Raw genomic sequence first — 26,938 nt, 5'->3', positions numbered from 1 at the left:
TAACCGATGTGGATGCATAACACAGACGGTAAATCGTTTCTATATGTCTTCCAAAATCACTTTTGATCTCTGTGCTTCTTTCTACAAAATTAAAAAAAAAATGGCTGAGAAAAACTACTTCGTAAATGAAAGCAAGCGCTGGGGTCAATTTTGCAGGAAGCAACAAGATTCCATTCAACCACCGGCAGCGTGTCCAGCCAGATGGCAGCCTGTCAATCAGCAATGTGCAGCAAGTATCAGATGACGGCAACTACGTTTGCAGATTTACGGACTCTCGCAACCAGAAGCACACGGGAAACGTCCTGCTAAAAGTGATCGGTGAGTACTCCCACAGCGTTCACCCGCGAACCAGCTTTCTAGGGGAGCACAGCGGCCAGGATTCTGAACTACAAATGATTCACAGGTTTTTATATATTGAAGGAAACACGTTTGCAGTGTAACAATGTCGCATCTGACTTGCAGGCTCTAATGTTTGAAAATCTAGTATTCTTCAACATGCATCAAAATTGCAGCACGCGGTCTTTCTGGCATTACACTCCCAGTCTGGGGTCTCGCGGCCGAGTATACTTAGCGGCATAACGCTAAGTCGTTGGGCCACCACGAGGATTTAGGATAGGAAGAATGAGATGGACTGTAAACATAGTTTAGGTTTCTCTTTGCTTTCGTCATTTGCGCATTTCTTCTTACGCGTGAACACATATGTCCACACTTTGAAGATTCGCAATGCGGGTGTATGAAGCTCAGCGGTAAAAGTTGGCACAGCGCCAAGAATGAGCTCAGCGGCGCAGTTGTCGCTACGGATGATAGATGACGTAGGTAAGAATACGTTAGCGACCCTGCGGATGACGTCATTGGCACAGCTGGCGCGATACGTGCCAACTCGCACAGGTAGCAAGGCCTGGAGTGAATTGATTTGGCGCCCGCCATAACTTGGCCCTCGAAGAGAACCTATGGAGGCACGTAATCAATTCTGTAATCAGTTTCCGCTTGGAAATAACAGTTGGTGCTTCATAGCTGTGAAGTGGTATGGACGGAGCGGGTCCTTCTCGTGATCTTTTAGCTGAACGGCAAGCTAGAAGGACCGAGATGCAACGGAAACGCCGCCTAGAACAACGTGCATCTACAGATCCCGAAGCCGTTGCTATGGTCGGATGATGAAGAAACAACTGCAGCAGCGGATCCTAGTAAATGAGACGTGAAATAAAATAGTTATTTAATAAGGTACGTAATTGTGCTGCCTTGAAGTGGGCTAAAATTAAAAGAACTATTTGGACAAACACTGTAATGTAAACAATAAAATAATAATTAGATAAACAATGACGGCAGAAATGACAGAAAGTACGCTCACGCGAAATACCTGGTCATTTCGTGGAACAATTTTTTTTCTACATTTAATTCAAAAGCCTATGCATCGCTAATTTTCCTGACATTGCACATACAGGCGTTTCCTTGGAACGGTCCATGGGGTGCTAGCATGCAACCGAATTGGTGGTGGTGGTGGTGGCGGTGGTGGTGGTGTTGCAGAAGGCGGTGTTAGACTGGCATGATTGGCCGGCAGTTCTTGCACTGGATTACCTCGTACATTGTTAGCAATGGTGTGTGAACAAACGTTGATCAACGCCGTGCCATGAAGAAAGGTAATCAATAGCCGTTTAACTCACTTCTTGATTACTTACTATGAACCCTTCAGGGAACGCAATGTCTTCAAGGTTCGCTCGTGGAAGACCTTTCTTCTGTAGGCTGTAAAGCCTTTCTTTCCACGTCAAATTGTGGACATAAGCGGATCAACAGCTCCGCCCATCACCACCTGAGGTACAAAGCGGGGAAGCGGATAACACAGTCTTAAATAACCAAGCATGAGTGTAGGCGGTGTTAGTTCTAACGCACCAGAGTAGGGTAGCTTCTTCGCGAGTAAGTCCTTGGATCACACAGGGTTGGTGTGGAATTGTTTGGAGTGCCCGGAAATGGTTGCGTATTGCGCCTGCAAAGCGTGCCTTGAGTCTATGACTCGGCATAGTTGTGACGTGCATCGAGCCCAGATGAAGCTACAAGAGGGGGATGAGCCATTCGGGAGGAAAATGGAAATTTTCTGCCCACTAGATTTGGGTCAGGCGGGATGTAGCATGTTGGTGTCTTGCATGTATGCATGTCACGCACGTGCATCTCCCCTTCTCGGTACGAGCGGCAAAAGTACGCGGCCAAGAAGGCATAGTTGTCGAGACCTGATAGACAACATATAGGGAGGGCCTGCACGGTCGGGAGCGACAGATTGTAACGAGGCCTTACCTTCGCCGTTGTCATATACTCTTCATCTTCACGCTTCTATAGTCGCGGTGCAAGCTTATATGTCTCGTGTATATCAGTAAAGTAATTTTGCTGATTTATTCACAACGATCGCTTACTTGCCTTAACGCCGAAGTACTGGAAGAGCAGTAGAAGCTCAATAAGAAGACGAACAAGAAAGATCAAGAAAGAGGCACTTATTCTCTCCATAGCCTCGCTTGTGCCATATTCTCTCGTTTGTGTGCAGCGCGAGAGGAGTGCATTGAAGAATGCGCCTGCGCTATCTGCTCCGTTCCGCTCGGTCAAGAAAATGTGTGTTGCCTGATTTGCAGGCCGCTGGGGCTACTGCTACTGGTCTTTTTCGCTGTGCCGCATACAATGCCGATATGTAAGGCGATAAGCCAGGCGGAGCGACGAGGAATGCTCCCACTCAGAAGCATGGAACCACGGTTTGCACGGTTGCACTTCGGTTTGCTCGAAAGCAGGGGTGTAGAGTCGCGTCGCTGATAAAACCCAGTCGCGGAAGCTAAGCTTTTAGCATACCGTATAGCAGCAAGCGCAGGGAGTTAGCGTTGCGTGCTGAACATTGCGCATGTGTTGTACGTAAACGGTGCTGGATCTCTGACGTACGTACGCTATTTTCGAGATTTAGCGTTGAACGCTAACGCACACAAAGGGAGCCTTACGTACGGCAACCTGGCGCGCCAGTCAAGGCGGGAGCTGCCCGCGTTTTGGACCTACCGAGACATCGGCCTGCACTGTTCGGCTCATTCGTTCCCCACTAAAGCTCGTATTTGCTTCAGATTTGTGTGATGGTGCTTCGACAGCGGCGTACTGGTGAGAAATCGGCGTTGTTTTCGAGATACGTTCTCAATTAAGCGGTGCAGCAGGCTTAACGAGAGAGTTTGCTCATATTTGCTCTAGCAGCGTCGAAGTCTGTCTTTCGCTCATTCGCTTGACTTAGTGAGGCACTTGCGCTTTCGGCATTGGATTAGCTCGACGTTTCCTACGGATTTGGCTTGTCAGTATACTTCGTTTTTACATCTAGATCGCTCTGTACATGTTTGCGTCGGCGTTAACGCTTTTCTCCGTTCCGCTATTTCTAATTGACTAGTTTGTGTTGCATAGTGCAGCCTTTCTTAGCGTTATTGTTGCGTCGCACGCTAACGCTAACGCAAGCGTCTTACGCTATACTAAAACTCTATTGGCGTTGGCCTTTTCATGTAAGAAAAATTAAGCGCTACCTCCCTGAACGGGTACTGACCAAGATATGCGTAGCACTATATGGCGGTCGGCGTGGTGTGGAATGCGTTATGTGTAGTAATAATGAGTGTGTGTGGGGGGGTTGGGGGGAGTTATGTTGATGTAGTATGCGCTGTTTATTTATATATGCGTGAGGAGTACGAGCAGAGGATGCACATGTTTACATTGCTGAACATTATACATTCCGCACCACGCCGACCGCCATGCATATAATGCTACGTAAATCTTCGACAGTTGCCGTTCAGGGAGGTTCCGCTTAATTTTCGGCAGCGGAGGGGGGACAGCTGCAAGCGCATGCGTAATTAATTCACGTGTGGCACGTACTCTTGTTCTGGGTCACCTTTAGTCACCTTCCATCCTCACTGGTCGGGTATTTACCAGGGCGTCCCATATCCCACGCGGTGTCTTAGCGGTTATGGTGCTGCGCTGCTAAACACGAGGTCACGGGATAAGATTCCGGCCACGGCGGCTGCATTTCGATGGGCACGTTAAAGCTCCTCTGGCGGTCAAAATTAATCCGGCGTCCACCACTACGGCGTGCCTCATAATCAAATTGTGGTGTTGTAACGTAAAACCCCAGAATTAATTGATTTCATTGATACCAGAGTGTCCCGTACTGCGTGCAATCCCTAATTTAGTACAGGCCTAGGCGTTTCTGGCCCAGGTTTAACGCCTCCTTTCTACACATGGCGTATGGGGAACGGCGAAAGCGGACGGGCTCGTAGAATCTTTTGCGCCGACACGCTACGATTGCTATCGCGGCCAGTGGCCGGGTCACTTGTCGCCGTACTTCGGATGGCAGCTGCCAACCGCGCACGCAATACGCTTAAACTGTTTAAACTGCGCATTCTCGCCCTGTATTGGGAAATTAGCTTTCTGGCTTCACGTGGAATTTTTCGACCGACTTTGTATATAATGCTACGAAGTTAAAATGGTGGAAGCAAGCTGTCGTGAACCGTTGGTCGGATGGTGTGAGAACACTTGTGTCCGCTCCAGACCAGTCCACTGATGTAGAAGGCTGCATAGAGTATCTTTGCAGCTAGGAACTCGGTAATCCGGCATTGCTGGCAAATCCAAGCGAAAGCCTGCACTAATGAGAGGCAAATAAAACATTTTCTTTGTATTAGCAAGCGAAATGCATGTATATGAAGGAAATATTGTAGGCTAGAGCGCCTCGTAAAAGCAAGCGTCGACCAAGTGCGTTGACAGACATTCTATTAATAAAGACGCTCTGCGAATAATAATGATCGCTTAGAATTGAAAGATTGTTGCTAATCCGCGTTCCCAAGTAATTTGTACTGGGTGTTCTTCAGGAGCATGCAAGAAGCGGCAGTTTGATAAGTTCTTCTTGAAGTGTGAAACGCATTTTCAACAGGGAAAATTTTTATATAACTTGCAAAACTGGAGGGTAAAAGAAACAAATGTCCACTATGTTTTAGGCATCCGAGCGCACACTGCTAACGAAAACAATGATCAGCAACCTTCCATTCCTTGCAGTCTTAAAAAAATTAATCAAAGATAACTGAAGCAGTCAGTGCCTCTCACAAACTGTTCTAAAATTTGAGTATAGCTACTCAGTACAGCTACTTAGAGCGACGGCCTCGTCTGTTCCAAGTTCTATAGCGCGGCGTGATGGCGGACTCCAGTGCACCATTTATATCAACTTTATCTCTTTCATTTACTGTTAGGTTAACCGTTGCATGGTTAACATTAATGTTGGTTTCGTGGCTGGCGTACATATGTACACGTGTGCTCACCGGTTCCTAAAGTATCTCTATAAATGCTCATGAGAGGGTTCCTAAAGGTACTTTGCCTCGCAGCCGCTTTGTTGTATCGTGAGATGCGCTGTTCTCCTTTCGTTCGTTCTTGTACGGTGTGATCACTCGAAACCTGATGTTCCTGGTATGACCAGGACGTAGTATCAGTTGACGGTATAATGTATTAGACACGCGCACACATGCAAGAAAATGGAAGAAACGTAGAAATATTGCTTTGGATCTTTCCATTCCTTGTATATGCTTTTAAAGCTGAAGCCATATAATGAGCGTCACGGAAGCAATGCTGATACACAGGATATGCTTCACTAGACTGCGTTAGTAACGGCTGCCGAGTTTCGGAGTTAGTAACTAAGCTCCATTAGTAACGCTGACTACCTTTTCAGTTTAGTAAGATTACTAAAACCAGTGGTACTAAATGTAATTAATAGCACGTTAGTAAAATACGTGACAAGCTATTCCTAACTTACGTTATAGTAAGTACAAAGACCTTTCTATAAGAGCGTCTGGGCGCATATGGCGGCAGGTTTTACCTAGCAAATGCCTCAGCAGGATAACTAAGAACGTTTTCGCCATTGAAAAATAAGCGCATACTAAATGCAGCGATTATACATGGACATATACGATTTAGCATGATGTTATTTTACACTTCTTTTTTGCGACACAGCAAGCTTATCGTCATTTATAGAAAAAAAAGCATCGTTATACGAAGAAGTCTTCTTGTTTGTCTCCTATGAAAATCTTATCGCATTTCTCTGTATTTCTTCCTCCTTTATTCCTTTATTTATTTCTTCCATTAACTCGCTTGAGAAGGCGATAAAACGTCCTTCTTGTATCGGACCCGAAACAGTTGTGTTTCCTGTCTCTATCCATCCGTTCTTTGCAACGCAAAAAAAAAAAAAAAAACCAGCGGAATAGACGGAGTTCCCGTACTCGACACTAGAGAGCAGATCAAAACAGCGATGCTGCGACGATAGGGGGCCGGCGCCGCAGCAGCGCCCCTGGCCCGCACTCCGAGCGCGCCGGTTTACTGCGCTCGGGGGCCGAGTGCCTTTCACGCCCGTATACCTCCGGAGCGCATAAACCGACGGCTTGCTCCTCGCGAACGGCGAATGTCGATGAATCGACTTCTAACTCGCCGCGTTGCTTTTGGCTTGTTCTCTCTTCCGTTTCCTCGCCCGGCAAGGAAAAAGAAGTGCGTCGACGAGGAGGCCCGCTAACGATTCCCGAGGCGCATTTAGTAAAAGCAAACGGGCTCAGCGAGGGGGCAAAAAACGGATGCGCCTTGGCGGCCCATATCGCCTGCAAACAGCCGCCGCTCCTCTCTTCGCTGCCTTCACAACGGTAGGCACCTTTGGAAACGACGTGCCCAGCCCATGCGTTGCCCTTTGCGCTCAATTGATAATGCAATCACGCCGCTTTTTTACGAAAACGGGGCGCGCGGTGTTGCTTCTTGTGTAACTTTTAAGTGTGTAACTTTTAAGGAACACAAAAGGACAGCGAAAGAGGAAGGGGCCAGGTGCAGCAGCAGAGCCGTTCTTTGATGCCGGTCACCGGACGTTATCAGCGACTGCTTCGTCGTAGTAATGCATATAGCTCACATCCGTGAGCGGTATAGTGCACCTGCAGCGAGACTATGTGTGCAAAAAAAAAAAAAAAAGGCGCTATAATAATGGTGATGTACATTGCGATAATATCTGTTAAAGATTAAATGGTGAAAAAGTGAATCGCCCTATATTTAACCATCTATGCGGTAATGCACATGTACTACTGCACAGCACAAATTTATTACTCGAATACTGTATTATTCGTAGATTACATGTATTACGACAATGCAAAAGTTTGTGTACAGGAACTGTGTAGGAGAAAGCGTTGCTATCGGGGATGTGTCCCTGCCTATATTTACTGCAGCACCGGCACATCATAGAGATAATAGTTTGAATACAGACATGGGCTCAAAAAAAAGGGAAGAAAAAAAGCAAGTGTAACATTTGTATACGGGTTTATAGAGTAGATTACGACAAAGCGTACCGTGTTATGTCCTACATAGGCGGAGCAGTAAAACTTTTTTTAAGAAAAAGCTTTTGCAAGGCACTTGCTTTTTATTATTCACAGCAAACCGTCCATGTCAAAACACTTGTTTGTTTGTTTGTTTGTTTGTTTGTTTGTTTGTTTGTTTGTTTGTTTGTTCATAGTGAAACTAGCCATAACTAACGCTTGAGCTGGGCTCACATCATGTCTATGTAGTGAGCCGGTGTACAGAGAACAAATCGCGCAAGTATAGGACAGGAAAACCACCATTAGCATTGAGCTATGAATGACAGTATAACTACCATTCACACATCAATGTCTTAAACATTAAAAGAACTTCATGTAGTAGTTAGTTCATATTTGACGATAACAAGATACTAGATGAATACGTGAGGACAAAGAGAGAGAGAGACAGAGAGAGAAAAAAAGTGGCGGAACCCATCTCAAGATGACTGTCAACGATAGTGCGTTTTGCATTGAATCAATATAGCGACACAACATTTTGGACCGTCGAAACGAGTTATGTATGAGGCGTGTACTGCGGCGGGGCTCTTCTTTCGCGCTTCCCTAAGAACGCTCCGCGCCATCTAGCACCGCCATCGCGAAGCCTACGCGTGGCCTCTGAAATGCGTGGCGCGCCGGTGCGTGCGAACGCTGAGAAGCGCTTCATGCCGCAACCGGGCTCCTCTCTCGCCCTTATTTCTGGACACGCTGCGCCATCTAGTGATGCTGCGCGTAAGTCCGCGCGTGGCCTCCGAGACGAGAAGCAGTGCGCCGGTGCCTGTGATCGCTCAGAATTGTTCCCTCGCTTGCCGCACACTAAGTGGCATATAATCAGTGATTAAAGTCGGCGAGATGTTCATTGAAGAGTGGCACATAACCAGTGCGCTCATGGCGGAGCTCGCTAAAGCATCGGAATGAAAGGTGTTCATTGAAAGTGGCACATACCCAGTGCATTTGTGGCACAGGAGGGGGGAATTAAAAAAGGCAGAGACAAGCTCGCACGCTGAGGCTTCCCTTGCTCGTCCACTGTTGATTGGCTGAATGTTAAGCCAAACTTCGAGTATATTTCAAAATCTTCTTTTGAACACACTGTCATCAGGCATGTCATCTGCTGTTTGAAGAGAAATACATTTTTTTATTCGTTTGTCATGTTTGAGAAGTGTGGAGTAGGCTGGTTGTGTGAAGTTGCCTTTTCTAGCCATCTCTTACGGTGTAGGGCTAGCCTAATTACTGATTTCATGCAAACTGTACACGAGCCTTTTGTAGTTAAGAAATGAAAAATAATGCATATATCAAGATGTAATTCTAATCCTAGCAGTTACCATCTTAACAATGTTCCCTTAGATTTCTTCATGTCCTATAAATATATTGGTGTACACATTACAAATAACTTACATTGAACCAATATTAGAGTACAACATTAACAATGCTATTCACATGCTCGGGTACCTACGGTGCAACTTTTCTAAAGGACTGTCTACTTTAAAAACACATTTACAAGACTCTAATACGCTCGAAACATGAATGTCCATCTGCAATATGGGATCCCAGTCGCGTTAATATTATTACTTCACTTTAACTACAAAATAACTCTGCTCGTTTCATTCTTTGAAATTATAACCGTACCACGAGCATAACCTCAATGAAACTAACCAGCAGTTATTCCCCTAGCTAACCGCTGCAGTCGCCCGTGTTTCGCTATTTCATAAAATTTTCCATCATACCACACTTCAGAACGACTTCATACCGCGGCCTCAAGTACATTTCAAACCACATCGATCATCGCATGTAAGGTAGAAATTCATCCTTGTTACACGAAGTGTTTCTTTCAATCTTTCATCCCCCCGTACATCTCTGGAATGGAACCACCTTCCCTCAATTATCGTAGCCATCACCGATAACAAACTTTTTTTGCAAAATATTAGCTGAGATTGTATAACCAGGAGAATCATTGCGTTACTAAAACGCACTGCTCTTTTTCATTTGTTTTACCCGACTGCTTTGTAACCACTCCCCTCTTGAATGGCATATGGCCCTGAGGGTACTTTAAATAAAAAAATAGAATAATAAAGTGAAGAGCGACTGTCAGAGTTTCAGTCAACATTGACTGAAGCATAATTTCCTCAAAATTGCACTGAGCGGTTTTGAAGGTTTTAAAATTCTTTGCAGTTTCGAGTAACAAATTAACGGTATGATGGAGCATGTCGCACTTGGTGGTAATGCCCGTCAATCTGATTTGCAAATAGCAGATGACAGAGTTTTTGAATTAGCAAGTAGGAGCTTGCTACATTATTTCTATTCTAGTCGTCATGGCTGTAATGTCGAGAAAAGAAACAAGTTGGGACTAAACATGTTACTTCTCCGATTGCCATAAAACTCCCTTATTAAAAGCAAGTAAGCTTGTTTGTCAAATTTTAGCATTCCCGCTCGGTATGATACAAAACTGTAGACTACTTCTTTCCTGATAGGGCTCATAGCGCTCTATCTGGTAAACTTGCAAGCATTTCATGGTGACGCACGTAGTTCAAGAGGACCTGTTGTCATTATGGTGACCGTTGAGCAGCTTATGGCTTGGCGTGGGCAACTTTCAAACCAGTAATCTCTCTTTTGTACTTCTTCTTGAAAACAGAAATCATGAAGTCATGACAGACATGCAAGCAAAAAATGGCGAAACAAAAGTTAGTCGAATAAAGGAACAAATCACAGTTCTAGTTGAAGTGTTCAGAAACATACCTTGCGAGGATTCTGGCTCTGTGGTGACATGTTCACTGTTGACTTGTACGTCCAGAGACAATATAGTCAAAAGGGGTGAACAAATATGAACAGCGTCTTGGAGGCTGGAGGCAAAAGAAAAGCCTCAATCACTATGCTGAAAGCGTGGGTAAGTTTGTGATTCATGTATGACTAAGAACAGTGCACAACACGCTCCATTATATAGAAAAGCACACACACACACACACACACACACACACACACACACACACACACACACACACACACACACACACACACACACACACACACACACACACACACACACACACACACACACACACACACACACACACACACACACACACACACACACACACACACACACACACACACACACACACACACACACACACACACACACACACACACACACACACACACACACACACACACACACACACACACACACACACACACACACACACACACACACACACACACACACACACACACACACACACACACACACACACACACACACACACACACACACACACACACACACACACACACACACACACACACACACACACACACACACACACACACACACACACACACACACACACACACACACACACACACACACACACACACACACACACACACACACACACACACACACACACACACACACACACACACACACACACACACACACACACACACACACACACACACACACACACACACACACACACACACACACACACACACACACACACACACACACACACACACACACACACACACACACACACACACACACACACACACACACACACACACACACACACACACACACACACACACACACACACACACACACACACACACACACACACACACACACACACACACACACACACACACACACACACACACACACACACACACACACACACACACACACACACACACACACACACACACACACACACACACACACACACACACACACACACACACACACACACACACACACACACACACACACACACACACACACACACACACACACACACACACACACACACACACACACACACACACACACACACACACACACACACACACACACACACACACACACACACACACACACACACACACACACACACACACACACACACACACACACACACACACACACACACACACACACACACACACACACACACACACACACACACACACACACACACACTATTTTGAGTGTGCATTTCTTTCAATGGTGTCCTTGTGTGGGCTGTGCTTAGTGAAGCCTTGATTAAATAAAATGTTTTGCCGGATACTACGTAATAGACATAATTTTATTATGTATCAAATGCTATTAATCCAACTTTATCACCGGAAGTACATTTGCACTAATCTGCAGTGAATTTCTCACAGTGTAGCCAAGATTATTTATTTCTTATACTGCACTCCATGTTAGGAATTTTAGCAACGTTACAAAATAACAAGAGCCTTGTTTGAATTGTCTTTGAAGACCAACAACTTTATCATTATTTTCTAGGTTGAAAAAAAAAGCAATGACTACAGGAATCTGTTACATCCGCCTCGCAAGCGAAGAAATTCAAAGTTGAAAATGCGAAGCAGTGATTTTTCACTCACCGGTGCGCACACCCAGAGGCTGCAAGGTTAATCCGATTTCCTGGGTAGTTTCCAAAGAGACTGTGCTCGGTTCCAGCGACGAGTTTTCACGCTAGCTAGCACATTTTTTTTTTCAAGCAACACGTCATTACGCGGCCAGACGTGGCAGATTACTGACGACGGAAGCCATGTATGTAGCCATTATACCAGTGAAACGCCGCAGCTGATAAAATTCACCGTTTTTAAACACATTCGCCTGGTAGTGGCTATCAAATGTTGGACGCATAAACTGGCTGATGTATTATTCTTATCTAATTAAAACGAACACGCGTGATGCTGCTCGAAGGAAACGACCACTCCGTTCGCAAATATAGCTGCCGTACAATTTGAATCGGTAAACGGCACGGACTGCAATCGATACCAGTGGGCTGCTGCTTATCACACGTGACTGACTTCTCAAAACCGTTATTTACCCGCCGTGGTTGCTTAGTGGCTATGGTGTTGGACTGCTGAGCACGAGGTCGTGGTATCAAATCCCAGCCACGGCGGGTGCACATTGATGAGGTCGAAATGCGAAAACACCCGTGTACTTAGATTTAAGCGCACGTTAAAGAACCCCAGGTGGTCCAAATTTCCGGAGTCCCCCACTACGGCGTGCCGCATAATCAGATTGTAGTTCTGGCACGTAAAACCCCATAATTTAATTATTTTAATAATTTCGAAACCTTTTTTTCAAGTAATAAAGCACAGACTTTTATAACGTAAGTCCAATAAAAACAATTGTCTGCTTATTTTGTAAAATATGACATGTTGGCTATGTTTGTCGGTTATTATATGTACATTTATGGGTAAATATGGGATGGATGGATGGATGGATGGATGGATGTTATGAGCGTTCCCTCTGGAACGGGGCTGTCGGTTGCGCCGCCAAACTCTTGCTATTATACTGCCTAATGTTCTACCTAGGTTAAACAATAAAAAAGGAAAAAAAGAACACTATGAAATACCACACCCAAATTTTCTCATCCCCTATTGCGAACTGTGCTTTTGTACGTCTACGTTTTTTGTCGTTTCCCTACTTTTCTTCCACCAATCCTCCAATCGCCTCTTACTAATGCCTATTGTGGACATGTTTACCACTGCTCCCGCTGAACCCAAGGGCTTCAAGGAGGCCAGTGGTGCCTAAATCGACCGCTGGGTAGACGTCTTCACATTACTATAAAACATGATCCATAGTTTCCCTAGCTTTACCGCAGCCAGCACATGCTTCTTCTTCCTTCTAATATCTCGCTTTATAGGTGCGTGTTCTAAGGCATCCCGATCTCGCTTCGAAAAGTAATGAGTTTCCCTTTGAGTTATCATAAATTCTTTCTTTCCTGATTTCGTTTTTTCCTCTTAAGTAGTTACTCATGGCAGGTTTCTTTTCCATTGCCGCCACCCTTGAGATTATTTCGGGCTCTCTGACTTTCCGCTTGACTTTCTTTGTTGCTGTGTTGTCCACCCTACAGGACACATACTTGCTGGTAAGCTTCCTAGTCCTTTTCCTCCACTGTGAATCAATGTTTTTCCTTTTCAGATACCTCAACACTCTCCCAGCCCATTTACTTTCTTCCATATTCCTCAGTCGTTCTTCATACTAAATTTTACTGCGAGCTTCCCTCACTTCAAAACTAGTCCAGCCCATATCACTCTGCGCAGCTTCGTTTGTAGTCTTCCCGTGAGCGCCCAATGCGAGGCGACCCACTGACCTTTGGTGCCCGCCGAGTCCTGGCTGTACCCCTGATTTAAAGCAAACAACTGCTTTTCCAAAAGTAAATCCTGGACCCATTACACCCTTCCATATACCTCGGATCACCTCGTACCTATTGTATCCCCATATAGCTCTGTGCTTCATTGAGGCTGCATTTCCATATATCTATTGCCTTCGTTTTTTCATATACCAAGGTATTTATATTATGTTAACCGAGGTGTTTCCTGGCCCAGTATCTGCACTGTCTGTTCACTGTTTTCATTGAATACCACAATATTTAGCCGCGTTGAGCGCCCCGAGCAGAAAAAGTGCAAATTAACGTATGCGACCAAATTACAGTAGCTACACTTGCGCTCATCATGCTGGAACACGCCACGGTTGATGTTTTGCCCTCTGTGGCGATCGCTGGAACTTGAGAGTGTGCGGGGCCTGGCGTGGCGGGGCCTGGCGTGGACGCCGCTTTTTCGTCGCGCCATGCACTGTGGGCCGGCGCAGTCGGCGCTACCAGCACGTAGAAGCGTGCGCCGTGTCTGTTTCGAGCAGCGGCGGCGTGGTGGTCGTTTCTAGTCGGCGGCGTTGGAGCCGGGTATGCATCGGCGGCAGCGCACGGCCATGTTGCGTTGGCGGCGGCGGCGTGAAAACCGAAACTACAAATTTAAAAAGCTGTTTCGCTACGTCCTTCTTTGCTAAACTGGTAGAAATTCTGGCCTTTTCTTAGTAAGGGCTGAGAGGACCGAATATAGAGGTGTTGAAAGCGAGAGAAATACAAAACGTTTTGCAAGTCTTTTGTTTTTCAGCGAACATATTTTAAAAAATGGGCACATATCTAAAAGCGTCTATATTGAGTGTGTTTGTATATTCTTTCCTCCACGAATATGCAAAGCTTTGCTGTTTTTTTTTTTTGTTTTTTTTTTTTTTGCGTCGTAGTCACAATTTTCTTGTTTGCTATGCCTCTATTTATAGAAGATTTTTCCACTGAGCAAAGAGTCAGTGAATTCGTCTAGAATTAACGGTTTGCAAAAATACTGTTGTGCATGCGCGAACACGGCTCTCACGAGCGCCCTCTACGTGGTTAGATACGAGAACCAGACGAACAACCAACGCAGCTCTAGCGCGACTTCAGACGCCGGCTTGTGGTGGTTTTGATCGCGGTATTTTTGTGGAAAGTCCGGCTAGTTGTGTTGCGTATTGTGCACAAATTGCTTCACTGGCAAACGCAGCACGAGTTTATTTCGGTTTCCGTGCGAGAAGAGCTATCCGGCGAGGAAAGCAGCATGGATAAACAATGGACGAAGATTCTATCACCGCACACAACTCGCTCGCTCCTCGCAGAGCTGGTTCTCATCGCCCTACTTACGGCTACTGAATTGTCATATGCCAGCGCCGCGAGTATATTTCGGCATGCCGTCTTCGACACGGCCTCAAACGCAGCCGCATTTTGGTGGAAATCTGGAAAGCTCAAGATGGACGAGGACGGACAGAGCTTGCATAAGCGTATACAGTGGTGTCATTCAGTTGTCGGCGACATGTAAATATAATGAATGTTATAAAGTGATGTCGAAAGCGCACCTCATATGACAATTAGCGCCCAGCACTACGCCACTGAAGTGATCGAAACGCACCATCCAAGGGTTGTTGGTTTCGCCGGCGTGCAGAGCGCATCGAACCCAGTGCGAGGTTTGCTCTGTTCTGCCGACGGTGTACAGATATCCAAATGTATTTTTCATTTAGCCTCTTAATATCCATGCATGCGTTGGAGAGGGCCAACGCATGCATGGGCCAGCGAGCAAGGCCCACCTGTCTTCATCGGTGGCGGTTAGTGCATGCAGTCGAGAGAACGCTGCGCCGTTTGAGACTTTCCCGTATTAACCGTACGCGAAAAAGGACCGTCGTAATAAGACAAACAGCTCCGTGAAACTGTGCTTTGTTGCAGACTGGCCATATTAATACGGTACACTCTTCTAAGCGGAGCATCACGCTCGGCCCGCTGACTTTGTCGGCAGCCGCCGATCGCTCGAGCCGGTGGGCCTAGCTCCCGGTTGTCGAAGCAGCAGCCGACGGCGCTTGCAATGAAAACGCCACGAGTCATAAAGCGTTTATTTTCGTGAGCATTTCAGCGTCCGGACAATTATGTCGCGATTAAATGAACATAGAGTTAGTTCTCTCTATACTCCGTCGGCAGCGAACAGCAATTAAGGCAAGCCGCCTTGCACAGTGGTCACTGCGCGCGCTCAATCTGCGAAATCAAGTCTGGACACTGGACGACACATCGGCAGTGTGTTTCAACGACGTGCATTCTGCTCTTCGTTGAAGGAGTGCATGTCGCTCGCATCAGTCCCGCGCTGGCATCAGCAGCTCCCGAATATACGATATCTTTAACGTTACCTTCCGTAAGTGCCGAGCCTCGATGAATCTGGCGAATAGTGGCAGTTTTAGAAAGCAGATATTGTCACACGCGATCAGTTGGAATGGTACACTTCGAGAAGTCGGAGGTCCATGTCATGTACGAAAACTTTAGCGGAAGGACGGCATCTTCAATTATTTTTGCCGCAATGAACACACGCGGTTGCCGCGGCAGAGGCCAGGCAGAAGCCGAGAAACGAAACTCGCTTTCTAACCACATACTCTCCCACGCAGAGCGCTGCAGCTTCACCTCTTGTGCGCCAGATGGCGCTCGCTATTTTGTAAACCGCTCACTATTTAACTAGCTCACAAGCAAACTAATTTACTAATTTACAACGTCTGGCTAATATCTGTGCACAGAAAGGCAAGAATTTAGGTTTGAAATTTAGTGTTAGAAAAGCAGGTGTTATGGTTTTCAATGAAAACAGTGAACAAACAGTGACAATACAGCGCCAGGAAATACCTCGGGTAAGAGAATAAAGATATCTTGGTATATGGATAAACGAAGGCAATAGATATATGGAAACACAGGAAAAAACAATAACGATGAATGGGAAGAGAAATGCAGCCATAATGAAGCACAGAGCGCTATGGGGATACATTAGGTAGGAGGTGCTCCGCGGTATGTGGACAGGTGTAATGGTTCCAGGACTTTTGGAAAAGCGGTTGTTTGCTTTAAATCAAGGGTACAATCAGGACTCGATGGCAACCAAAGGTAAGTGGGACGCCTCGCATTGGGCGCTCACGGGAAGGCTACAAATGAAGCTGCGCAAGGCGATATGGGCTGGACAACTTTTGAAATGAGGGAAGCTCGCAGTAAAATTTATTATAAAGAACGACAGAGGAATATTGAAGAAAGTAAATGGACTGGGAGAGTGTTGAGGTATCTGTACAGGAAAAACATTGATTCACAGTGGAGGAAAAGAACTAGGAAGCTTACCAGCAAGTATGCGACCTGTAGGGCGGGGAACACAGCAACAAAGAACGTCAAACGGAAAATCAGAGAGGCTGAAATAATCTCATGGGGGGCGGAAATGGGAAAGAAACCTGCCATAAGTAACTGATTAAGAGGAAACAACGAAATCAGGAAAGAAACAATTTATGATAACTCAAAGGGAAGCTCATTCCTTTTCGAAGCGAGATCGGAATGCCTTAGAACACGCACCTATAAAGTGAGATATAAGAAGGAAGAAGAAGCATGTGCTTGCTGCGGTAAAGCTAGGGAAACGATGGAGCATGTTTTATTATAATGTGAAGAGCGGTCGATTTAATGCACCACTGGTGTCCTTGAAGCCCATGGGTTCAGCGAGAGCAGTCGAAAAGTTAGCATGTCCGCAATAGAGATTAGTAAGAGGCCATTGGAAGTTTGGTGGAATAAAAGTAGGGAAACGACGAAAACTGGAGACGTACAAATGCAAAGTTCGCAATAGGTTGTGGGAGCGCTTTTTGTTTCTTTTTAACCTGGGTAGGATATTAGGCAGTATAATAGCAAGAGCTTGGTGGCGCAACCCACCGCCGGGTTCCAAAGGGGACGCTAATAACATCCATCCATCAATCCACCGTCTGTTGCTAAGCCAGCAGCGACGCAAATGACACTTTCTAGATATGTTAGCCTTGCTTCCACTTGTTCTGCTAAAACTGTGTTTATACGATATGCTTTACATAAAAATACAGAAAGAAACAGACCTCTTCTGTGACCAACTTTTGCTGGGTTTAGCCGTTAAGCTGTCAACGAATCAGCAGATGTTATAACGCACATTCCCAACTGGACAATAAGTGAAATCACTTGTTCTGAATATTAAGCACCCCTTGCTTATGTAACTTTTCTTGTAACGTCCTTTTTCCCTAAAGAAAGAAGAATCACAACACTATTTTTTCTGCAGCAGGTGAACTTTTTTTTTTCAGCTGAGATATGTTATGATGCGGTAGAAAACAAATTTGCTCAATTTGTTCACTCGTCATCACCAGGCTGAATGAACGAAGTGTATATTAGTGGAAATGCAGGCATTCCTTGCATGCACAATCATTTAAAAAAAAAGGGGGGAGGGGGTTCTTTTTAACCTGCACGTCGAAACTGTTTTACAGTTCAGTGCAGCTATCGGTGTCAGTTGCATTCAATGTTTATATTAATACTACAGAGAAACAGCGCCATTAGACATCTAAAGGTACGTTTTTTACGCGTAGAAAGGTAGGAAAGCTCCTACGAATGCAACGGAACAATGCGAGAACTTTCAACCGGCACCTTAAACACATCAGGGCCAGAATTTCCGTCTTGCTACAAGTTGCATCTCTCGCGTATATCGCCGATTCTACCCGCAACTAAAGTGTCCACGACCCTCAAGCCCTGATTCCGACGTTCCGAGGCCGCTGTTTATTCTCGTTGCGCCGTATTGCGCTTTTAAAGGCAAACTTTCGGAATCCATAATTACTTTGTTTAGCGCAAAACAACGGACACAAGAGAGACGACAGGACAAGGCGCTTGTGACAAGGCTCTGTTGTGTCCGTTGTTTTGCGCTAAACAAAGTAATTATGGATTCGCACCAACTAGCCCGCCAACGCCACTGTGCTGAACTATCTTTCGGAATCCCACGTTGCGCTGACTTGCGACGATACGCATGCGCCGACACGCGCAGAGCTGGGTTACTTTTGTTTGTATTGCGTCGCTTCATTGCTCCCCTGCTTTACATGATTCTATGCTGGAGACAGGCAAAAGAATTAAACAAGACAACACAATATCTCAAACGAAACTGGATTGACTTAAAAGGGAAACCTTTACTCCTATTTAAATGGCGCGCCTATCTCGCGGACAAGAAGCATCGGCGGCGGCGCGCTGACGTCTCGGCGCACACCTCTACCCGCACGCGGACGAAGCAAGAGCCATCTTGATGTCGGGCACGTCGGAGCGCGTTGGATGCGTCCGGTTACGTTGGCTACGCCAGTCTGTCGAACTATAGACGTTGGCGAGTTGGTCTCCAAACAACCTACTGTACGTTGCACTCGAGAACGCACTGGGCGGGAACACAAACGGCCCTTATAACCGTTCGCTCTTAAAAGTGCAAGGATTCGTTTCTCCCGATCTGGCTTTTCAGTGTCCCATAGAAGCACAGGCTCTCGCACTGCTCCCGCTACATATATAGTCTCCTTTTGAGTATGCGACCCACTGTTCGAGAGAAGGTTGAGACTCATGCATGATATCAACAACAAAAAATCACTGCCACTTTGAGGGTTCTTTTCTTTCCTTGTCACCCCCCCCCCTTCCATTTTTTTTTCTTTATTTGCAATGTGTTAGTCTACGACAGCACGTAAGACCGATGTGACACTTTCGATGAGCGCACTGTTAAAGTATTTCTTTTATGTCCTATTAGAAAGTAAGGGTTGATCTCCAACTCTTGTCTGCAAGCTTATTGCCGTCAAAGAAAGACTTCTGACCCAGATTTAGATCTTGAACTGAATGTTCACTCAGTAATTGTCGTTAACAGTTCAATGGGGAATTTTAGCGTCTTTCCCGACACACTCAATTCCACACACTCGCTTTCTAAGAATTTGAACGCCTGCTTAAACACTTGCACTGCCGTTCAACGTTCAAAGGAGATGTAGAAGAGGAATAAAAAAAAAAACGTGACAGCACGTTCTTATCGTCGGCTCCGTTACTACAGATAAAACGCGATGCGTCCAAGTTAAATTACAACAGATAAAAAAAAAACAAGAAACAAAAAGAAGTCATCGCTTATTAGTATCAAAAGCACGGTGTCGTTTCCTTGCATTATACACTCTCACTGTGAGCGTGGAAGTTATTTGTCGGTAAAAAGAAAAAAAGCTGCGATAAGAAAACACCAACTTGGCCGCGTAGCTAGCAACAACAACAACAAAAAAAGAACAGGATAGCTGGAATGCTGCGCTCGCTGCAACAATTAAGTGAGGCCGTTAAAGGTTCGCGTCTTGTAGTTTACTCGGGAATGCGCACGCGTGGCGGCGCCAGGGCGCATTAAGCCGTCGTTCGGTAACAAGCTGCCACTGGAGGCGCGAATGTTCGCTCCCCGGAGAAATTTCGCGCAGCATTGGATACGACTGGCGGCCGCGACGCCCAACAGCTCTCTGATACGGGGCACTCTCGAAGCAGCTCGAAATCTGGGCCGCCTTCGAGGACGCTTTTTCGTCGTAGTCGCAGGCCGGGTTTCTACTCGCCCTTGCCTTTCCAGCGGTGCTAAACCCCTGCGGGCCATAATCGGAGCACTCACCCTTTAAGGGCAGGGTCATTAGTCGAAGACGCCGGGAAAAACACATCAGCTTAATAACCAAATTGGTAACCACTTTAGCAAGAGATAGGCGGAGAGCCGGCGGGCGCTAAAAAGAGGCCTCGCCTCGAGACCAGCGCTCTCTTCCCATCGGGCAGTCCTCCGCTGTCTCGTTCGGGAAGCGCAGCCATTGTTAGCCGCGGCGGCGCCCTGGCGTTTCCCGCGGACGCTGGACGAAGGCGCCTCCCGTGAGCGCGCGTGTGTGTAGCGTGCCCTATCGGTCTCATTAGAGAAAAGTGCCTCGCCGTCTTAACTACGCGGCGCCGCGCGCCTGGCAATGTAATTAGCACTCGCGCCTTTAAACTTAAATATCTGCGAAGTGATGGCGCAAAACGGCGAGGCGACCAAGAGAAAAATGGTCGCGGCTTAAGCGCAAATGCCAGCGCGCAAAGATGAAAGCGCCGCAGCCCATAGCAGCCTCTTTCAGCGTTTCGTTCTTGCTTTATTTTTCCTGCTATTTTTAACGTACTAACGCATCATTAGCCATTCCCCACTCCTTTGCCTCCGGAGAACAGAGTCGTTTGTGCGCGGGCTAAAAATTGCCGCTCTGCCCTGGACCGGCCGCATGAAACGAGGACCACCTGAGCTCGGTGTGTCACTGATCGGTGGAGGTCTCGCGCGTTGGGATGACGGGCAGCCTGCGGTGGGCGAAAGCTTCCGGGCTCACCTCGGCGCGCCCTTAGAATTTTTTTTCAGTGACCGTGTCTGCATTAATCTCCTTAAGCATTTACAACATGTATCTCATCTTAGAGTCAGCGGAATGTTAAGCAAATCGGCTTAATCTGCAGGGTAAGAATCCAAAGATTTTTTTTAAAACAGTATCTGTCTATGACGAAGAAAAGAAAATGGCTGAACTAGGCGACGCGATCCAAGGTAAGCCATGCGTCGGGGTCACACCGAAAGCTTTCGCAACGGTTCTTTTGGTTTGCTCTGGTTTCGTAGCGCAGGTCATTTGCATTTTCTTTTTTTTTTATTGTTTTAGATCCTAGTAGTACAGATCTATAGTAGTACAGCCTAGAGTATTTCTTAAGCAATAATTATTCATTCGTTCATATAGGAACTGGTCAGCACTGATACGGGCCAAGTACATACAATATTGAGAAGAGGTTTATTGGCGGCTCCTGAGGCAAAAGCGCAGCGACCGGGAACGGCGAGACAGCCCGAAGCACTGTCCAAAAAAGGCGACAGTAATCAACAGCGCGAGCGGAGCCGAGCCGCGCGTTGGCGATGTGTCTGTGCCGCGAGGCGCGTCTTCTTCTTCACAATCTCCCCCCGGACAAAAAAGAGCCATCCTGGCGCCTTAAGAATCAGGAGGCAGAGGGTCGTGGTAGGGCTTGAGACGCGAGACGTGAACAATGTCACGTCCACGCCGGCGCAAGTCTTCAGGTGGTGACAGTGGCTCAATTAGAAAATTCACCGGAGATGTTTGCTCCAAGACTCGGTAAGGCCCTTCGAATTTTGGGACGAGTTTCGAGGAAAGCCCCGGAGTCTGGAAAGGCACAGACAACCACACAAGAACGCCTGGAGCGTAGGTGGTGTTCGGAAGCGTGTCGGTGCGGTTTTCTTTCTGGCACTGCTGTTGCTCGGCCGTAAAGGAGCGCGCTAGCTGGCGGCATTCTTCTGCCTGTCGGGCGACGTCGGACACAGGTAGACACTCGGAGGCGTCAGAACGGTACGGAAGGAGCGTGTCGATGGTATGCGTAGGCTGGCGGCCATACAGGAGGAAGAAAGGTGAAAATCCCGTAGTGGCCTGGATCGCGGTGTTGTACGCGAACGTGATGAATGGAAGGATGCGGTCCCAGTTACCATGATCAGATGCCACGTACATCGACAGCATGTCACCAAGTGTGCGGTTAAATCGCTCTGTGAGTCCGTTAGTCTGGGGATGGTATGCCGTGCTTGTCCGATGAATAATACGGCATTCCGAGAGCAAACTTTTGACGACTTCGGAGAGGAAGGCGCGACCCCGATCGCTGAGGAGTTCTCGAGGTGCGCCATGTCGAAGCACGAAGCGATGTAGAACAAAAAAGGCTACATCCCGTGCCGTAGCACTTGGTAAAGCAGCAGTTTCGGCGTAGCGTGTCAAGTGATCAACAGCAACTATGATCCACCTATTGCCGTCTGGCGTCATAGGAAGCGGGCCGTATAGGTCGATGCCGACGCGATCGAAGGGTGTGGCAGGGCACGGGAGCGGCTGCAAGGCACCAGACGGGCGTAAAGGCGGCGATTTGCGGCGTTGACAGTCAAGACAGCATCGAACAAATTTTTGTACAAAATTGTACATGCCGCGCCAGTAGTAGCGGTGGCGAATTCGTTCGTACGTCTTGAAGACTCCGGCGTGGCCACACTGTGGATCGGTGTGGAAAGCGGCACATATTTGTGACCTTAAGCTGCGGGGAATCACCAGAAGCCACCGACGGCCTTCAGGCGAGTAATTGCGTCGGTGGAGCAGCTGGTCACGAATGGCAAAATGAACTGCTTGGCGTCGGAGGGTTCGGGATACAGGGATGGTCGATGATCCAGAAAGATAGTCGAAAAGAGAAGCGATCCACGGGTCACGACGTTGTGCGGTGGCAAAGGAGTCCATGTCGAGAGATGAGATGGAGTGTGCGGAAGTTGTTCCGCAGGCCGAGTCTGGAGGTAAAGGTGAACGAGACAGGGCGTCGGCGTCGGAGTGTGTTCGCCCACTGCGGTATACGACGCGGATATCGTACTCCTGGATGCGTAATGCCCAACGGGCTAGGCGGCCAGTGGGATCTTTCAAGTTGGCAAGCCAACAAAGCGCGTGGTGATCTGTGACCAAGTCGAATGGGCGCCCGTACAGGTATGGTCGGAACTTGCCAAGTGCCCATACTAAGGCCAAGCACTCTTTTTCGGTCACGCTGTAATTGGCCTCAGGCTTCGTCAGCGTGCGACTCGCATAGGCGACTACGTATTCGGGGTAGCCTGGCTTTCGTTGGGCGAGGACGGCGCCGAGACCGACCCCGCTGGCATCTGTGTGTACCTCAGTTGCAGCCGACGGGTCGAAATGGCGAAGAATAGGTGGGGAGGTGAGAAGACGACGCAGCGTAGCGAAGGCGGAGTCACATGCAGGGGACCAGGAGGAGAGGGTGGTGTCACCGCGCAGAAGCTGAGTCAATGGCGCCATGATCGATGCGAAATTCCGAACAAAGCGCCGGAAATATGAGCATAGGCCCACAAAGCTCCGAAGTTCTTTGATGGTCTGAGGCTTCGGAAACTCAGCGACTGCTCGAAGTTTTGCAGGATCGGGTAGAACGCCGTGCTTGGACACAACGTGGCCTAAAATGGTGAGCTCTCGCGCGGCGAAGCGGCACTTCTTGAGGTTGAGTTGGAGGCCAGCGTTCGTTAGACAGGTCAAAACAAGTTTGAGGCGGAGCAGGTGAGTCGGAAAATCAGGCGAGAAAACCACGACATCGTCGAGGTAACACAGACATATGGACCACTTGAGGCCACGCAGCGTGTTGTCCATGAGTCGTTCAAAGGTGGCAGGGGCGTTACAAAGCCCGAACGGCATTACGTTAAATTCATATAAGCCGTCAGGCGTAATGAATGCGGTTTTCTGGCGATCGGATGCAGCCATCGGTACCTGCCAGTACCCCGAACGCAAGTCAAGGGACGAAAAGAATTCTGCTCCCTGAAGACTGTCGAGGGCGTCGTCGATGCGCGGCAAAGGATAGACGTCTTTGCGCGTTACCTTATTTAGCCGACGGTAGTCGACGCAAAAACGAATAGACCCGTCCTTCTTGCGAACGAGAACGACAGGCGATGCCCAGGGACTGTGCGAAGGTTGAATAACGTCACGGCGCAGCATATCTTCGACTTGGGTGGTAATGACACGACGCTCTTCGGCCGAGACGCGGTAGGGTCGTTGACGTAACGGCTGATGTGAACCGGTGTCAATGTAGTGCTGCACTTCCGACGTGCGGCCCAAGTGAGGTTGTGAAACGTCGAATGAACTTCTAAAGTGGTGCAGGAGATCAAGAAGGTCGGCGCGTTCGGCAGGTGTGAGGGTATCGGCGATGGCACTCGAGAATGCATCCTTGGACGTCTCGTCAAGCGCGGAAAGCGAAGACGACGGGCCGGAGTCGACATCAAAAGAGTCTCCGGGGACGTCAACCAAAGACGAAGAGTCGAGGAGTTCCACGATGCCAAGGCATTCACCAACGAGCAATGTAATAGGCGCACAGAGGGGATTGCAAAAGTATATATTGCTACAGCCGCCAGCCATGCCAAGTGTTGCGAAGGGTAGTCGGAGAGATTTACGGCTCATGAAGACGTCGGAAGGTGTGAAGAGGACCGTTGCATCAGTGATGGCATCGCAAGAGACGGGTACGAGAGCGAAGGAGCCAGGTGGAATATCTGTGTCCTCGCGCACGGTAAGTTTAGAAGGGCGGTCACAATCTTCGTGCAAGGGTGCGTCACAAGGGGAAAATTCAACTTCGGCGCGTGCGCAGTCGATCACGGCTTTATGACGGGATAAGAAGTCCCATCCGAGGATGACGTCATGCGAGCAGGTGGGAAGAACAATGCACTCGACTATGTAAACAATGCCGTGAATAAGCACACGTACAGTACAGGCTGCGTGCGGAGTGACGTGCTGAGCGCTTGCCGTACGAAGCGACAGTCCAGAAAGCGGCGTGGTCACCTTGCGCAGCGAACGGCACAGTTTGGCGGCTATCACAGAAACGGCTGCGCCGGTATCCACAAGAGCGAATGCAGGAACACCTTCTACACTAATTTCGACCACGTTAGCAGGACAGGCGCGAGGACTTAGACAGTTCGAATGGGGCGCAGTTCTTGCCTCGTGAACTGCGACGTTCAGTTTTCCTGGTCAGGTGGTGCGGGTCGCCGACGCATTGGGGAGAGCGAGCGTCGGCGAGGGGATGGCGAGCGACGCGAAGGAAATTCTGGAAGGTCAGCACGAGCATACGGTTGAGGGGAAGGAGTGGCGTATTGGCGAAAGGGCTGGCTGCCGTACTGGAAGGGCCGAGAGGCGTCGCCGAACGCTTGAGGCCGACGTCGGCAATATCGGGCGACGTGTCCAGGAGTGCAGCAAGAATAGCAGATGGGACGATTATCCGGCGTCCTCCAAGGATTAGCTCTCGGTGCGGTCCAAGATGCAGCATGGGCTTCCGGTGGCACCGGTTGGGAATGGGTCGCGAAAGACGAAGGCGGAGGCCTGCGTACTGCCTGCGCGTACGTAAGAGGCGCGGCCACAGGCTGGACTGGCTGCGCATAGGTGGGAGGAGTCGCGACAGGCTGCACTGCCAGAGCAGAGTTGAGATTCGTGGCTGCAGGCGGCTGATGGTGTGCGGAAGGGACAACTTGAGCGACCTCTTCGGAGATGAGAGTGCGGAGCGTGTTTGGAAGACGGGAGGTGGGCTCCTGAGTGAAGGGGACTAAAGAAAGTTGGCGGGCAACTTCCTCACGCACGAAGTCCTTGACCCGTTGAAGTAACGAGCATGGGTCGTACATGCTGTCAAGGCTTGCCACCAAGTCGTCGCTGCCCAGAGCACGCCGAGTCGAAGCGCGTTGCTTCCGTAACTCATCATAACTTTGGCATAGGCTGACGACTTCGGACACAGTGCGCGGATTCCTGGCTAGAAGCATCTGGAAAGCGCCGTCATCGATGCCCTTCAGTATATGGTGAATTCGCTCAGCTTCGGGCATTGCCGCGTTGACTCGTTTACACAGGTCCATGATGTCTTCAATGTAGCTCGTGAATGTTTCTGCCGTCTGCTGTGCTCGGGTGCGCAAGCGTTGTTCAGCGCGCAGTTTGCGAACAGCGGGTCGGCCGAACACTTCTGTAAAGGTTGTCTTGAAGATGGACCATGTGGGTAAGTCACTTTCGTGGTTGTGAAACCAGAGTTGGGCAACACCAGCCAGATAAAAGATGACGTGGGTTAACTTGGCTGGATCATCCCACTTGTTGTGCGCGCTCACCCGTTCATATGACGCCAACCAGTCTTCTACGTCTTCGTCGTCTGCACCGCTGAAGATCTTGGGGTCGCGTTGTCGTGCAACGCCGGTGCAAGTGACGGACTGCGGCGTCGGCGCCGTTTGGGATGAGCTGTCGGTCATGGCGGGCGATAGGGTTCTTGATCGCAGCTCCAGGGTTACAAGCGACGGGGTTTGAGTCCCAGCACCTCCACCAATTGAGAAGAGGTTTATTGGCGGCTCCTGAGGCAAAAGCGCAGCGACCGGGAACGGCGAGACAGCCCGAAGCACTGTCCAAAAAAGGCGACAGTAATCAACAGCGCGAGCGGAGCCGAGCCGCGCGTTGGCGATGTGTCTGTGCCGCGAGGCGCGTCTTCTTCTTCACATATCGTATTTTCCGGACTACAATCCGCGGGCTATCCAAGCCTGAAAGCTGAAACTTCGCGCGGTGCAGACTTTACGGGTGCGGACTGTACATTATTTTATTTCTTAAGATCGGAGGTGCGCTTAAAATAACGAGGCCAGACTCCACCTGCGATCTTTTCCGGGTCAAAATCAGCTCCGCAATTGTCGTGGCTGCGCCCAAGCAATATTTCCAGCTCATTCTGGTCATTGCCAAAGATGCTGCAAAGGAATTCTTGGATGCTACACACTGTCAAAACAGGTAATATATGTATTTTTTTTTTCATAAAACAACATATTCGTATGTCCCAAAAATTGTGGCAGAAATAACTTATATCAATGCTTCCATGTTATTTGTCTATTTAATAAGCAATGAAAATATCACACGAACTTTAGAACTATAGCAA

General features: G+C 48.1%; 1 protein-coding gene across 1 annotated transcript in view; it reads left to right on the top strand.

The window, feature by feature from the left end:
• LOC126545824 (cell adhesion molecule Dscam1-like) overlaps positions 1-26,938 on the top strand; it is a 710,777-nt gene that overhangs the window by 371,929 nt on the left and 311,910 nt on the right. Inside the window, exon 3 of the mRNA XM_055061988.2 lies at positions 157-318. Coding sequence (XP_054917963.2) covers positions 157-318 — 162 coding nt within the window. The remainder of the gene's footprint in view (positions 1-156; positions 319-26,938) is intronic.

This window comes from Dermacentor andersoni, chromosome 1 (assembly GCF_023375885.2).
Source record: "Dermacentor andersoni chromosome 1, qqDerAnde1_hic_scaffold, whole genome shotgun sequence".
Taxonomy (NCBI): Eukaryota; Metazoa; Arthropoda; class Arachnida; order Ixodida; family Ixodidae; genus Dermacentor; species Dermacentor andersoni.
Note: the sequence above shows the minus strand (reverse complement) of the source record. Positions and strands in the feature narration are given on the sequence as shown.